This window comes from Coturnix japonica, chromosome 2 (genome assembly GCF_054131305.1).
Source record: "Coturnix japonica strain WE chromosome 2, WE-NBRP24, whole genome shotgun sequence".
In the NCBI taxonomy this organism is placed as follows: domain Eukaryota; kingdom Metazoa; phylum Chordata; class Aves; order Galliformes; family Phasianidae; genus Coturnix; species Coturnix japonica.
In genome coordinates, this window is record NC_140664.1 from 25,444,959 (window position 1) to 25,458,948 (window position 13,990).

A 13,990-nucleotide genomic window follows, 5' to 3' on the forward strand; every position below is an offset into this window, starting at 1 on the left:
ATTGAACAGGTTGTGTTTTGAAAAATGTGATTAAGTGAGCAGAAAATTGAGGGCTTCTTAGCACCAATTGGTGCTAGGCTTTTTTAAAGGCAAGGGAGCAAAGCATAGCATTGGTCTGGGGAGCATGTGGGAGCGGAGGGAATCTTGCCTCTAGCAATTAGTAAAAGCTGGCATTCATGGACAAAACTATATAGAGACCAAAGAAAATAAACCAAGAAACGCATTATTTCTGTATGGTTTGGGGTGGTGGTTGGGGGAGGGGAAGGTATCCTCCCTTCTGGAGAGAGGATATCTATTGATGGAATTTTTTTTCATGGCTTTATGTGGAGAGATACCACTTCTTTTGCAGATCACAGAATCAATCACAGAATCACAGAATGACCCGGGTTGGAAGGGACCTCAAGGATCATGTAGTTCCAACCCCCCTGCCTGGCAGGGCCACCAAACATACACATGGGCCACCAAACATACACATACAGATGTGAACCGACTGCTAACATTTGGGGCATGGAAGCATCTGAAACATTTCTGCTGTGTTGGAAAGCTGTATATACACAAAGGGAGTGTCAATGTGCACATTAACTTTTAATAAGCTTGGAAATCATTGACATGTAAACAGTTACTGCTACAGACAGATCCTGGAGTTCTGTCGGAGGCATAATATGCTGCAGTCCAGTCAGCAGGTAACTGTTTAGCTGAGTGTTGCCATATTATCCTGTGTATCACAAGGATTTTACTAGGTGGCAGGATGTGGCGATGGGCCAGAAGTGTTCAGCAGTTCACCCTGAAAGTGCTAAGACTGAGTTTGAGGGGGAAAAAAGTGTAATGGGCAATAGAGGATTATGGTTTGTTGTTTGCTTATTGTTGATTATTTTTTGCCTCTTCCCTGTATGTGAATGTAGCAGGGTAAAGATAGTGCAGAATCCCATATCTAGGGCTCCCTAAATGCCCTTTGAAAACTTGCTTCAGAAGTTAACTCCTGTGGGAAGTGCTGAAAGGGCAATACAGGTTCAGCTTCAGTTCTGTCTCAGCTGACTGATCAAAAGTCCGCATTCTCTAAGCCCCTTCTTGGGATTGCCCTGCCCAACTGCCCAGTGAACTCTGGACTTCATTTTCCCTCCTGATCCCTAAAGTATTTTGCCTCCTCTTCCTCCACAGGGGTTTGGTGACCCTCATCTCCTTTACCCTGCCCAATGGGCTCATCTGCACTGCTGTGCCTTGAGAGAGCTGTGGGACCGTTGCCTGCTGGAGTCCTGGGAGGAAGAGGTGGTGTGCTGGACGATGGAGCACAAGGAGAAACACCACCTCAGGCAGGCAGGCAGGCAGGCCTGGTCTTTCCTGTATGTCCCTAAGGCCTTTCTTTTCTTCCTTCTGCCCCTATGCTCCCAAACAGCACCTGGTTAGTAACTGCAGGAGTAACTGTTGCAGAACAAACAACTGAAAGGCTGATTGTTGGTTACCAGTCCTTGCCTTTGTGCTCATCCAAGGCAAGAGGCATCAGGTCAGCTGTGCCTTTTTCCATTTTCCTCGTTATCTTCAATGCAGAAATAAAGCTCTGAAGTGCTGGCCTTGTGTTATTCTCTACAAGTCTGTCCTTCCATCGTTACCCTCATAAAACCACGATGGACCCACTCAGCAGGTGCCAAGAATCACAGAATCACAGAATTGGAGGGGTTGGAAGGGACCTCTAGAGATCATCAAGTCCAACCCCCCTGCCAAAGCAGGTTCCCTACAACACATCGCACAGGGAGGCGTCCAGGCGGGTCTTGAATATCTCCAGGGAAGGAGACTCCACCACCTCCCTGGGCAGCCTGTTCCAGTGAAGCTGAGCAGTGACATGGAAGCAGGAAAAGATGAACACGTCTGCCATGAGGTGCATCCTCAGCAAGTTTGCTGATGACACCAAGCTGAGTGGTGTGGTTGATACGGTGGAGGGAACGGATGCCATTCAGAGGGACCTCAACAGGCTGGAAAGCTGGGCTCGGGTGAACCTAATGAGGTTCAACACAGCAAAGTGCAAGGTTTTGCACTTGGGCCGGAAGAACCCCAGGCACCTGTACAGCCTGGGAGGAGTTGTCCTTGAGAGCAGCTCCACAGAGAAAGACCTGGGGGTCCTGATGGACGAAAGACTCAACATGAGCCAGCAGTGCGCTCTGGCAGCCCCGAAAGCAAATGGGATCCTGGGCTCCATCAGGAGAGGGGTGGTCAGCAGGGATAGGGAGGTGATTGTCCCTCTCTACTCTGCTCTTGTGAGGCCCCATCTGGAGTACTGTGTCCAGGTGTGGAGCCCTCAGTACAAAAAAGATATGGAGATTTTGGAAAGGGTCCAGAGGAGGGCCACGAAGATGATCAGGGGGCTGGAGCACCTCCCCTGTGAGGACAGGCTGAGGGAGTTGGGTTTGTTCAGCCTGGAGAAGAGAAGGTTGAGGGGTGACCTCATTGCAGCCTTTCAATACCTGAAGGGAACTTACTCCCAGGAGGGGAGTAAACTCTTGGAAAGGGCTGATAATAGCAGGACATGGGGAAATGGTTTTAAGCTAAAAGAGGGAAGATTTAGGTTGGATGTTAGGGGGAAGTTCTTCACTAGGAGAGTGGTTAGGCCCTGGAACAGGCTGCTCAGGGAGGTTGTGGATGCCCCGTCCTTGGAGGTGTTCAAGACCAGGTTGGACGGGGCCCTGGGCAACCTGATCTAGTAAATGTGTATGTTTGGTGGCCCTGCCAGGCAGGGGGGTTGGAACTACATGATCCTTGAGGTCCCTTCCAACCCGTGTCATTCTGTGATTCTGTGACAGCTGCAGTAACACGTGAAGCTTTGGGAGGACACATTGCCACTGGGGCTGGTGGCAGCACATCAAAGCCCTGTGCTGCTCTGCAGAGAGGTGGGCTGAGCCAGCGTGGGGCAGCCAATAAAGCTGGAAAGGCACTTTGTGATGTGTGAGGAAATGCTGTGGGAAAACCAGGTAGGGTAGGGTTTGCCAGTGATTCTGTTACAGATCTTGTCCAGAAATAACCTGGGAAAGGGGCTGTTTTGTGCAGCCAGGTGGAGAAAATTGAAACAACTTCCTTAGTTAGACAGGAAAAGTATTTTCATTATTTCTGTAAGAATGGTAACTGTGTTATCTATAATTTCCTGACTGGAAAGCACTGTGTGTTGTATTCCAAAATGAACCCAAATCATTATGTTCATTTGCCACAGTCAAAAGTGGACTTGGAGGCTGGGCTCCATGCTGGTACTTTGTGCGTGTGGCACATGAATGTTTCAGTACAGCACAATGCATGTGGGGACGGCTACTAAACACAGAGAAGGGAATTACTGTAATTTGTTTGTAAATGGAAGAGAACATGTGTATGTAAGTATATATACGTCAGAAAGAGCAAGTAATAAAGACAACTTAGTCGAGGAGAAGAAGGTTAGGAAGAGGACGAGACCATTCTAATTATAAATTAATAGCAGGATACGTCAGTAGGTGGTAGGGAAGGTGATAGGAAATGTCAATAGTTGCTGCGATATCACGAAACTCCTTTTGAAATATTATTTTAAAGTCTCTTTCGTGTCCCGAGGTTCAGTTCCTGCGTTTCAGACAAGCTCGGGTTGAGGCTCGCTCCTGTCACTGCAGCCCAGGCCCGAGCCGCCCCAGCCCCGTCCCACGCACCGAGGGCCGCCGCTCCCCCCGGCTGCGGGCGGTGCCGGTGCCGTGCCGGGCCGCAGCAGGTGGGCGGCGGGAGGCCGCGGAGCTCCGCAAGGCGACCGGCCCGCGGCTCCGTGCGGCGCGGCCCCGCGGACGGCGGGAATCCAGTCCGGGTTTTGGCGCCGGGGACCGGCGGAGCGAGGAAGGGCCGGCGGGAGCGGACCCCGCACCGCGCCCGACAGCCGGGGCCGGGCCGGGCAGGGCAGGGCGGCGGGCGGGAGCAGGTGGGCGAGCTGCGGGGCGGCCGCTCCGGCTCCGGGCCCGCCTCGCCGCGCCCCGGGCCCCCATGGCCGCCGCGCACCCGGCGCACACACCCACCGCCGCCCCCCGGTGAGCGCCGCCGCCGCCCCTTGGGCTGTGCGCTGCCGCTGCGCGCCCGCGGCGGGGCCGCCGCCCGCAGCCTGCGCTGAGCGGGCCGGGCCGGGCGGGGCACGATGCAGGCGCGGCGCCTGGCCAAGCGCTCCAGCATGGGCAGCCGGCGGCTCAGCGCGGGGCCGGCGGCAGCGCAGGCGGACGGGGCCCGGCCCCCCAAGCCCGAGAGCGCCTGGAGGCCGCCCCGGCGGGAGGGCTCGGCCACCGCGGTGGAGGAGGAGGACGAGGACGAGGACGTGGTGGTGGAGGTGGAGGAGGAAGAGGAGGAGGAGGAAGGCGGCTTGGGGAGCCCCCCCCCGGCGCTGAGCGCCCACGGCAAGGGCCCCCTCCGGGTGAGCCTCAAGGTGCGTCCGGGCGGGCGGGGAGCGGCGGAACGGGCCGGGCCGGAGTGCGGCGCTCCCCGCTGCCGGCGGGCCGGGGCGCGGGCGGCGGGAGGCGGCGGCGGGCGCGAGGCGGGCAGGGCCCGTGGGCCGGGGCGGGATGCGGCGGGAGCGGCCCCTCCATCCACGGCCGGCGCTCAACAAGTTCCGCACAAAGCGGCGGCGGTGCGAGGGATCACGGAGCGGGGCCGGAAGGGCGGCGGGGCTGCGGGCGTCCTCCGGAGGGAGCGCGGAGAGAGCGCGGCTGCGGAGGGGGCCGAGGCCGGCGGGTGCGGTGCCGCTCCCGGCAAGGCAATGCCGCCGCGTGTGCGGGCCGCCCGGCGTGCGGAGCGGCTGGGACTAAGTGGGGGGATAAGTAAAAGTTGGGGCGGGCCGGAGGGCAGCGCAGGCCCCGTGCACAGCCGGTCCCGGTGTGCGCCATCGGGATGTATGGGGAGCGCCCTGCCGAACGTCCGCACGCTGGGAGCTTGCGGGCTTGGGCTCAGGTATTTTGTTAGGAGTGCTTTTCTGCAGGCGGTTTTCTCTTGGTGTAACGCAGGTAGGACAGGTAGGTCCGTGTGCCGGTCTGCATAGGTTTCATGTGGTGCAGGAGGATCAGAAATAATTGTGTTTGAGAGTTAAAGGTGTATCCATCTGGATTTTTTGTTGTTTTTTTACATTCTCTATAGTGAGTCTTACTTAGCAGGAGGGGAGGAGCAGTGGTGTGGCTGTGTCGTGTTACCCCGTGGTCTCCCCTGCACCCCCAGGAGAAGCACACACAAGGAGAGAAACAGTGGCTGCCCCAGGTCCCGGCAGTTTTGATCCATCTGGGCGCAGTGTCTGCCCGGGTTCCATGAGCCAGTGCCACCCAGTGATGAGTGTGAGCCCGGCCCCTGTGCTCCTCAGTGCTGCAGAGCCCTCAGCACTTCACTTGGTGGCCAGCGTTACCTTACACACACGGTGTGCTACTGCTTTCCAGGGCTCTCGGCTGCCATGGCACTGAGTGCTGGAGGGGGCTTGGGGAGGGCAGCTTGTAGGACAAGGCATGAGGTTCTCCAGCAGGGCACAGCGGATGAGACCAGCAGCTGGGTGACACAGCTGTAACCTGCGTACAGCACAGGCTGGCTGCATGCATCGTTCTCTTTGCCAGTCCACAGCACAGGGTTAGTGTCTGTCTGTCAGTATACATTAAGGCAGCTGATATTTGTCTCTCTTACTGCAGTCTGTATGTTCATACAAGAGCGTTATGTGTGGCTCAGTAAGTAGGTGTGCACCTTCTTAGGGCTTTGGAAGAGTATTTCTAGCTCTCCTGACCCACTCCATTCCTTCATTCAGCACTTACATTTTTAAATACCATAAACTAAGAAAAACACAGTAACAGATGAAGAAATTAAGTTGTCTTTATTTCCATGCGTTTCCTTAGGGTTTGATAGGGTAGGAGTGCATAAAGCTCAGGGTCTTTCAAGTAAGTTCGGAGTGACAGATTAAAAGTGAGAGAAGCCGACCTGAAGTGAATGCAGGGAAGTGTGAGAGGGTAACGGCCTGGCATGGTGCACCCTCAGTTAGAGTTGGGTCCATGCAAATTGAGAGCTGGCAGAGGGTGAGCGGTGTCTGCTTCCTGAGCTGGCCTTCAGAGTTGGTTGCACACGTATATGACTGACATATGCTGCCCTTGGTGAAATAGCATTTTAAGTCTAGGTGTTTTCAGTGCTCTTCACGGAGTTCCTTCCATGGAGCTGGTGATGAATGTGTTGCAGAGTCTGCTTTGGAATTTATAGTTGTTAAAGGAGCTGGGGAGTTTGGCCCACTGGCTGAGGTAAGCTGTACCACTATGCCAGTGGCAGTCACTTCCTGACCATCACTAACGTGTGGAGAGGGATACGAAGAAGTACCTTCTAAAGTCTGATCTTGGATTTCTGCAGTTCTGGAAGGAGACAATAAATGTGAGAGAGGGAATAAGGGGGAGGAGAGATTGCTGCCTTGTGTCAATGTAGCCACATGGTTACTCAAGAGGAAGAGGCTGGGCCCTGGAAAGGGCTCCTTTTTTCTTCTCTTTCCCTGCTGCTCCAGCCTGGTGCTGGGATTGGTGTGGGCCGGCCAGTGGCAGCTAGTGGGAGGACAGCCCAGGAAACCTGAGCCTGTAGGGCTGTGTCTGAATTGCCAGCATTGCTGATACTGCCTAAACTGATTCATTCACGTGGGTCAGAAAACAAGTGACACCAAGGTGCTGACTGGACCAGCTCATCTTGTACATGAACCTCCATGGAACCCACAGTTTGTGCCTTGTCTGCATCTAGATCTCCAACCTTTTGAGATTAGAAGAGAAAGAAAAGTCTTCCAACTCTGGAAGAAGTTATTTGCCCCTTATTTACATGCTTTGTTTTGTTTCACTGAATTCCCTCACACCTTCTTTTCTCTGCCATCCTTCTAAAGCCAGGTGTGAATTCATTGTCATCCTTGAAATCAAACGTCCACGTTTACTCTTTACATGGATTATAGGCTCACCTCAGGCAGAACAAACCTACTTGTTGCTTGATTAGTCAAGTGCTATTTAATTTGGCTTTTCTGTGTGCGTGCCAATATATCTGAACTGGCAATTTGCAAAAAGCAATTTGTCATTAAATAGCGACTTCACTTTGTGGTGGAGAGGTCTCAAAAACACTTTAGGAACTTACGTGCTAACCGAAGAATGAACAGCTTTCTCTCAGCCCAGTATTGGCATTAACTGTTACTTCTGTACTAATTTCTGTGTAATACTGAACTGGGAGCAGGTTCCTGCGATGTTGGGCTGCACAGGGCAAGCACAGTGCTGCTCTGCTTGCTGCCACAGGGTTAAAGAGAGAAGAAATGAGTACTGATAGGCTGTGGAGGACAAACAAATTAAGACAATATAGATTTATTAACACCAGCAGCTCCACTGTATTTTTCTAAGTAAGTAAGTGTAGACCCTGACTGAAAACCTGGCTGGTGACAGTGTGGAAATTACCCGGGTAGACTTGGCTTTTTCCTCTTTATTACAAATAGAAAAGCTTGTGTGTAGTATGGATTAGTGGAGGCAGGGATCTGAGTGGTGCAACTGTAGGACGGTATCCTTTTTCCTCAATCTCTTGTAATGAAGAATGAATGGGAGCAATTTGCTGGGAATTTTTGATGCGGTTTATTTTTTTGTTGTTTGCTGGACACTGACCAAGGGTAACCACTTTGCCCTTAAAAGGAATTGTGTGAGCAAACTGTAGCTATGTGTGACGAATGAGGTGTGCTGGAGCCACTGGCAGCTCTAACCCATGCGTGTGGGACCGTTCTCAGCCCCCAGTGAGGCTGGTTGGAGTGGTCGCGAGTTGCTGTCAGGGACACAGCGTGTACTGCTGGTAGACGTGTGCTGTGTGCTCTTTGTATCTGCAAACTCAGTATTGAAAAAGTGCTTTTTGTGATGTGGTCCTCAATATGTGTAATGCATCCCGTGAGAAATATGGCGGCATAGACTTATGCCCTACCAGAGGGACGTGGATAGTCTGGATGGATGGGCCAGGGTAAACTGTATGAGTTTCAATAGGGCCAAGTGTTGGGTCCTACATTTTGGTCACAGCAACCCCAGGCAACCCTACAGGCTTGAGGAGGAGTGGCTGGAAGGCTGCCTGATGGAAAGGGACCTTGGTGTGCTGATGGATAGTCGGCTGAATATGAGCCAGCAGTGTGCCCAGGTGGCCAAGAAGGCCAATGGCATCCTGGCTTGTATCAGGAATAGTGGACTATATATAGCAGGACTAGGGAAGTCATCTGCCCCTGTATTCGGTGTTGGTGAGGCCTCACCTCAAGTACTGTGTTCAGTTTTGGGCATCTCAGTGCAGAAAGGATATTGAGGTGCTGGAGCAGACCCAAAGAAGGGCAACAAGGCTTGTGAAGGGCTTGGAGAATGTGCCCTATGAGGAGAGACTGAAGGAACTGGTGCTGTTTAGTCTGGGGAAAGGAGGCTGAGGGGAGACCTTATTGATTCCTTCCAGTATCTGGAATAGGCTCCCCAGGGAGGTGGTTGAGTCACCATCAATGTGTTTAAAAACCATTTAGATGTGGTGCTCAGGGACACAGTTTAGTGGCGGGTTGTTAGGGTGGTATGGTTAGGTTGTGGTTGTACTCAGTGATCTTGATGGTCTTTTCCAACCTGAGCAGTTCTGTGGTTCTACCAGTTTCTGCATTGCTCAGCCCTCTGTAAGTACTGTTGTGGGTTGAGCAAGGATGGTGTTAGTTTTTTTCCTCAGTAAGAAAGTGCCCATTGGCTTTCTCTTCATTAACCTTGAGTATTCATAATACTTTCAAGTGATTTATTGAATGACTTAACTAAAAATAGCAAGCAGCTTGACTATTGCTTGAGGTCAGCCAAAAGGATACTGAGAACTAAAAGAGAAACTGTTATTAGTGTTCGTATTTATTTTTAAAGACTGAACAGGAAATACAAAGTGAATAAAGTGTGTGAATAAAAAGAGTGCGTGTTGTCTTCTGTGGTGCTCAGCTTAGAGTTCGTGGTCTGATGGTGACATCTAATTGCAGTGCATTGCAGAGCGTGTAAGCGTTGAGCGATGGCAGCCCAGCGCTGATGAACAATCTGCAATTTGATCACTTTCACCTTTCAGGCAACTTGCCAGACTTTCCAGCCTGAAGTGATGGCTGTGGTGACGTTTGCCTCATTGTATGAGAAAGTACATGTGTGGGTGGTGTTTGTTGTTTGACAACAAAACTAACGAAGACAGGAAACCGAATAACTTCTGTTGCTCGAACTTGGGATAAAAATACACATCTTTTCATTGCTGCTTTTGTCAAAGAGAAGAGCCAAACTTCCCTAAAATCCTGACCCTGCTGAAGCTGATGGGAAAATCCCTCTAGTTTAAACAGACTCGGAATTAGAGCCCAGTGACATAACCACAGGTGTGCATCCATTAGTCTCTTATAAACCTGTCGCCATCAGTCCTACTGATCCCTAAGTGTGGCTTCAATCTACCAGAGGCACTTACCATCACAGGACACAGAATCAGAGCAGGTAAAACGCCTCAGTGATTGGATACCGAAGTGTGAAATTACACAGCTCATCGTTTTACCATCTCGAATGTATTTTTTAACGGAGTGGATAAAAGCTGACTTGAACTTTAGATAGGCAATGCAATTATGACAAGCAGTCATGAGATGGGCTGGTTACTTTGGAAATTTTCTGCTTCAGCAGATCAAGCCTCCATCATACTGACAGAGAGAACGTTGTATGGAAACCTTTGGTGAGCTGGGCTTTTTGAATGTGGTGAGCTAAACATTTGAGCCTGCTTGATCCTGTATACATACATGCCTTTGGAATGGCCAGAACAGTCTTTGAATTGAAAGTGTTTTTGAAGGTGTATTTTATAACAAGTCTCTTCTGTATGTAACTGTGTCTAATGTAAATGCTGCCTAAGGAAAATATCAGAACCAGCTTCTTTACAGCCCACTGTGGCGCAGCTGTTGCTCTGACTATCCAGGTGAGCAGTGGTGCCTCACTAGCTCATGGCTCGCTGCTGCATGGGGCTCATCTGGTACAGAGCTGGATGGGAAAAGCAGGATAGTTAATAATGGTGAAACTGAGGCTGCCAGGGATTTGCTTCTAGATGTGCGGCCAGCGATGTAGACAGCTGTCCTTCTTTCCTCAGGGCATGAGAGAAGAGGCTTCTTCTGCCCGTGTTCTTCCCACTGCTTCCTTTGGGATGGGGCTCTGGGTTTTACCTGCAGTTGCTATGTCAAGCTAACCTGTTTCATCAGTATAAAAAAGGGTAAAGCATCCCTATCCCTTCTGTCCTTCATTCTTCCAGCTTCCAGTGATGCACTGGTCTCCATTGGCTTGTGTTAAAACTTGCTGCATGCTGCAGTGGGCTGCCTGAACTTGCCTAAACAGCTGGCAACCAGTACAGCATCCTGATAGTGCGAGCAAAGAGGTGATAACATCCCAGCTGGGGCATGAAGGAGGAAAAAGAAAGGGAGAGAAGGGAGCAAGCCTCCCTCCTTTTGGGAACAGCATCTCTTTGGCTGGATGAGCTCTGCACAGAACTTTGGGATTCATTCTTCATGTTCTTAGTGAGTGCTCTTCTCCTGTGAGGCAGGTTCAGTCCATCCTGATTGCCAGAGGCTTTGTGCCTAGAGATACTGAGGAAGCAAAGGTCACGTTTGGCCTCTGCACATTTCTGCTTGTGTTATTCCTTTGCCTGCAGGGGTACTGAAATGAAACTCTGATACCACTTTGCTGTGCAGTCAGACCCAAAAATAAGCTGCTCTGCTGGCACCCCTCCTACTCTGAACAGGAAAACTGTTAATGTTTTTGTCCGGAGCCAAACATAGCTTTGGGAGAACATCTGAACTGGTGGCAACACTCCTTATGCGCTCATCTCCTCTGGAGGGTCGTGCTCACTACGTCCTGACTTGAAACAATTTAGAGAAGACAAGGATGTATGTATAATACTGATCATGTAATACTGTGTAAATGTGTCCTCCAGGCTCCAAGCTCCAGGGATCAGCTCTGACCCTTGAAGCTTTTATCCTCAGTGCCTGATATTGTTCAGAAATTGGATACATCTGTGAACATCATTCAAAAAAAAAAAAAAAAGAAACAAACCAACCAAAAAGAAATAGGCAAAGGTCCTTATTTTCCACTGCGATGCTTAGGCAAATGGATTGAATTTCTGTAGCCTTTGAAGGGATTTGTAATCTCAAGTCTTTTATTTTTGCTGGCTGCTTCCAAACTTGGGCAGTCGCTTCTGGCCTTAGAAACCTCACACCTCTCTGTATCTGATTTGAGAGAGATCTTGAAAGTAAAGCTGATCTTTTTTTCACCAGGGGCACTGCTGTACATCTTGCTCCACACAGAGAGCTTTCAGATGCAGACAGATCAGATGAGTTTTCTTACTGAGCAGCCAGTGAGGCAGCATTTCCAACATCTTACTGCTGTATGTGGGAAGTTCTCCGCTGCCTCTCAGGTGCTTGGATTTTGGGAGTTTTACTTGCTTAACCCTGAATGAGATTATAGGATAAGTGATGGTGTTTCTCCATCCTGCTTGCAACCACTGCCTTTCTTGCTGATATTAAACCAGGAGAAAATGGAAAGAAACAGAGCTTATTGTATGTCTTCAGCAGTGCTCTTCAAGTTGTTAAAATCAAGGAGACAAAACATCAACATGGATTACTACTGTGTATTGTATTAAGCATAGAATTTGTTGGCTGCAGAGCAGGTGGATATTACTGCCCATAACAGAGTCCAGGCTGTATTAAAGTACTTAAACCTAGAGCTGTGGTGTGCAGCTTCTTAATGTAGACAGTGAGGGTTGGCAAAGACAGCAGATACTTTTTCATTAGCTTCTGTTACCTTCTTTACATCTCCTACAACAGAAAGAAATGGTTGTTTCAGGGAAGGTAGGTGTTCATAGGAAGACTGTAAAAAATACCTTGATGTGAGATTTCAAAGCTACAGCCACTGCAGCAGGAACACCTGATGTGATGGCACTCAGTAATTGCAGCTTGTGATTACAGTTAGCAGTGTTACAGAAATAAGAGCAAAAATTGCCTGTTGTTTGATTAATTTAACTGCTGCATTGTGTTATCACACTTGTTTTTAACTCTGTTTTTTCATACTTTCCTAGAGCTGGGCAGACAGACCTGGGTGTGCCCAGCTCTTCTCCTTTCCTTCTCGGTCGCCCTCCTCTATCTTCTTCCAGAAGCTCATAGTGTCTCACAGGGACCTCCAACTCGCAGGGCCAGGCACGTATGCCACGCAGAGAAATGTGATAATTGTCTTAGTTAATTTTAAACTCTCCATTTGGGAAACCAATAATTGGAAAAGTAATTATGGCTTCCCATTTTGGGCCAACCTGCTCCTTCTTAATTCGTGTCTGGTGGAAACCTGAGCGGTCGGATGGTGGGCGTGTTTTTGTCTAAGCCCATGCACAAGTGAAAATTTCTGGCATTCATCTGGATGTGTGCTGATAGAAGAACATCTCAGATTGTGTTCTACACTTCTTGCAGATAAATGAGATGTAGCTCTGTAACGTGTGTGTCTGCAGGTACAGTGAAGTGATGGAAAGTGACTCCAGTTTTTGCTGCCTTGCGCCATAATGTGCATCTGTACAGCAGACATTTGGATTTGTGTTTTAATGTTCAGAAAACAAGTGCTCTGTACATCTTATATTCAGACAAATGATGCAGATACGGACTTTGTCCTAGCTAGGTTGAAAACAAATAGTACGGTCACACTGATAAATTGGAGAGAACAGGTATACAGTGACCTTAAGATGCTACATCTTAGGTGGTGTTAGAGAGCAGTGGTTTACAAATGCTTGGAGTGATTAGATTAACATGGTTTATGTATAATGAGCAACCGCTGGTGAAGCAAGTAATTAAATGCAAAGTATGCTCCAGAATGTAATGATACATTGAAATTCAGGGCAGATTATTTCCAAGCATCATTACAAGACTGTCTTATCTCTTTGTGTTCCTGTATGAATAGAGGTTTCTGGCTAAATGGAAATTCAGTCTGTGCAACGTGCTCTTTCCTTTTGGTGAGAACGCAGTCTTAGAATGGTAAAAACGAGATCCTTCTTACATAAAAGAATGCTGCTAAAATAACTCAAACAGCAAATAGTGTATGCAGTAGTAAGAATAAACCAAAACCTTTGTCCTCACTGGGATTCAATTTAAATATTTTTTACTTCTATGATGTTATCTCGGTAATAAGTTCAGTGTTTCTCATCGCTGCTATTCTGTTTGCTGTCAGCTCTGCTCCTGATTTCTTTCTTGTTCACAGAAATGGATAAGTTTATTGTTGCCCTTAGAACACAGCCTGCTTCTCAGGCTGTGCCTGAAAATAGTCTTGCAGGCATTGATCTCTTATTTTGGATGAATGTGTATCATGTCAAATGTATTCATTTCGTTGTTAATAATAGGTATGCATTAACACCTTCCATGAATAACACTAGGCTGAAACGTATTGATTCGTCCTTTCTCTCCTCTGTTGAGCTGCGTATTTGTTCAGTGGTGAGTCAAAAATGGTAGAGCCTTGTTTTAAAAAAATCCCATTACTTTTGTTTTCTCAGCAGATGGCAGCTTTAGTGGCTGTCCATAACACATAGCATGCTTGAGTCTGTTTCACAATGAGGTGGCCACAAAGTTGGAATGGAAAGATAGCTTGTGAAATGCAACCGAGCTGTGTGGCATGTTGGTGGGCACTAAACCAGCTTGTGGCTGTCCTTGCTTTTCCTAGGAATCAGGAGAGGGCTTTCTAGTAGAATTACACCAACTGATTTCAGAGGCAATGAGGTAACATGCCAAAATCCCCATCTTGAACTGTGCCTCCTTTAGAAGCTATATGGTGTTACTACTGAATGTAAACCAAGGATCTCAACATGAAGTTGAAGTCATTTGTGTGTTGACAATGCAAATTTATCCTGGATGGGAGCAGTAAGGAAGGAGGTGTCCCTGCCTCTAGCAGGCTGTTGGAACCAGATGGTCTTAAAGGTCCCTTCCAACCCAAACCATTCTATGATTCTGTGATCTTAATGCCTTTTAAATGTT

General features: G+C 49.1%; 1 protein-coding gene across 3 annotated transcripts in view; it reads left to right on the forward strand.

Annotated features, from left to right (window-relative positions):
- The first annotated feature begins 3,206 nt into the window (after window positions 1-3,206).
- ZNF704 (zinc finger protein 704) overlaps window positions 3,207-13,990 on the forward strand; it is a 61,255-nt gene continuing 50,471 nt past the window's right edge. For all 3 annotated transcript variants that reach the window (XR_014942501.1, XM_015855876.3, XM_085537256.1), the window contains exon 1: window positions 3,207-4,405. Coding sequence is in view for 2 of the 3 variants with exons in the window: in XM_015855876.3 (XP_015711362.3) it covers window positions 4,124-4,405 (282 nt within the window). In the remaining variant the exon portion in view is untranslated. The remainder of the gene's footprint in view (window positions 4,406-13,990) is intronic.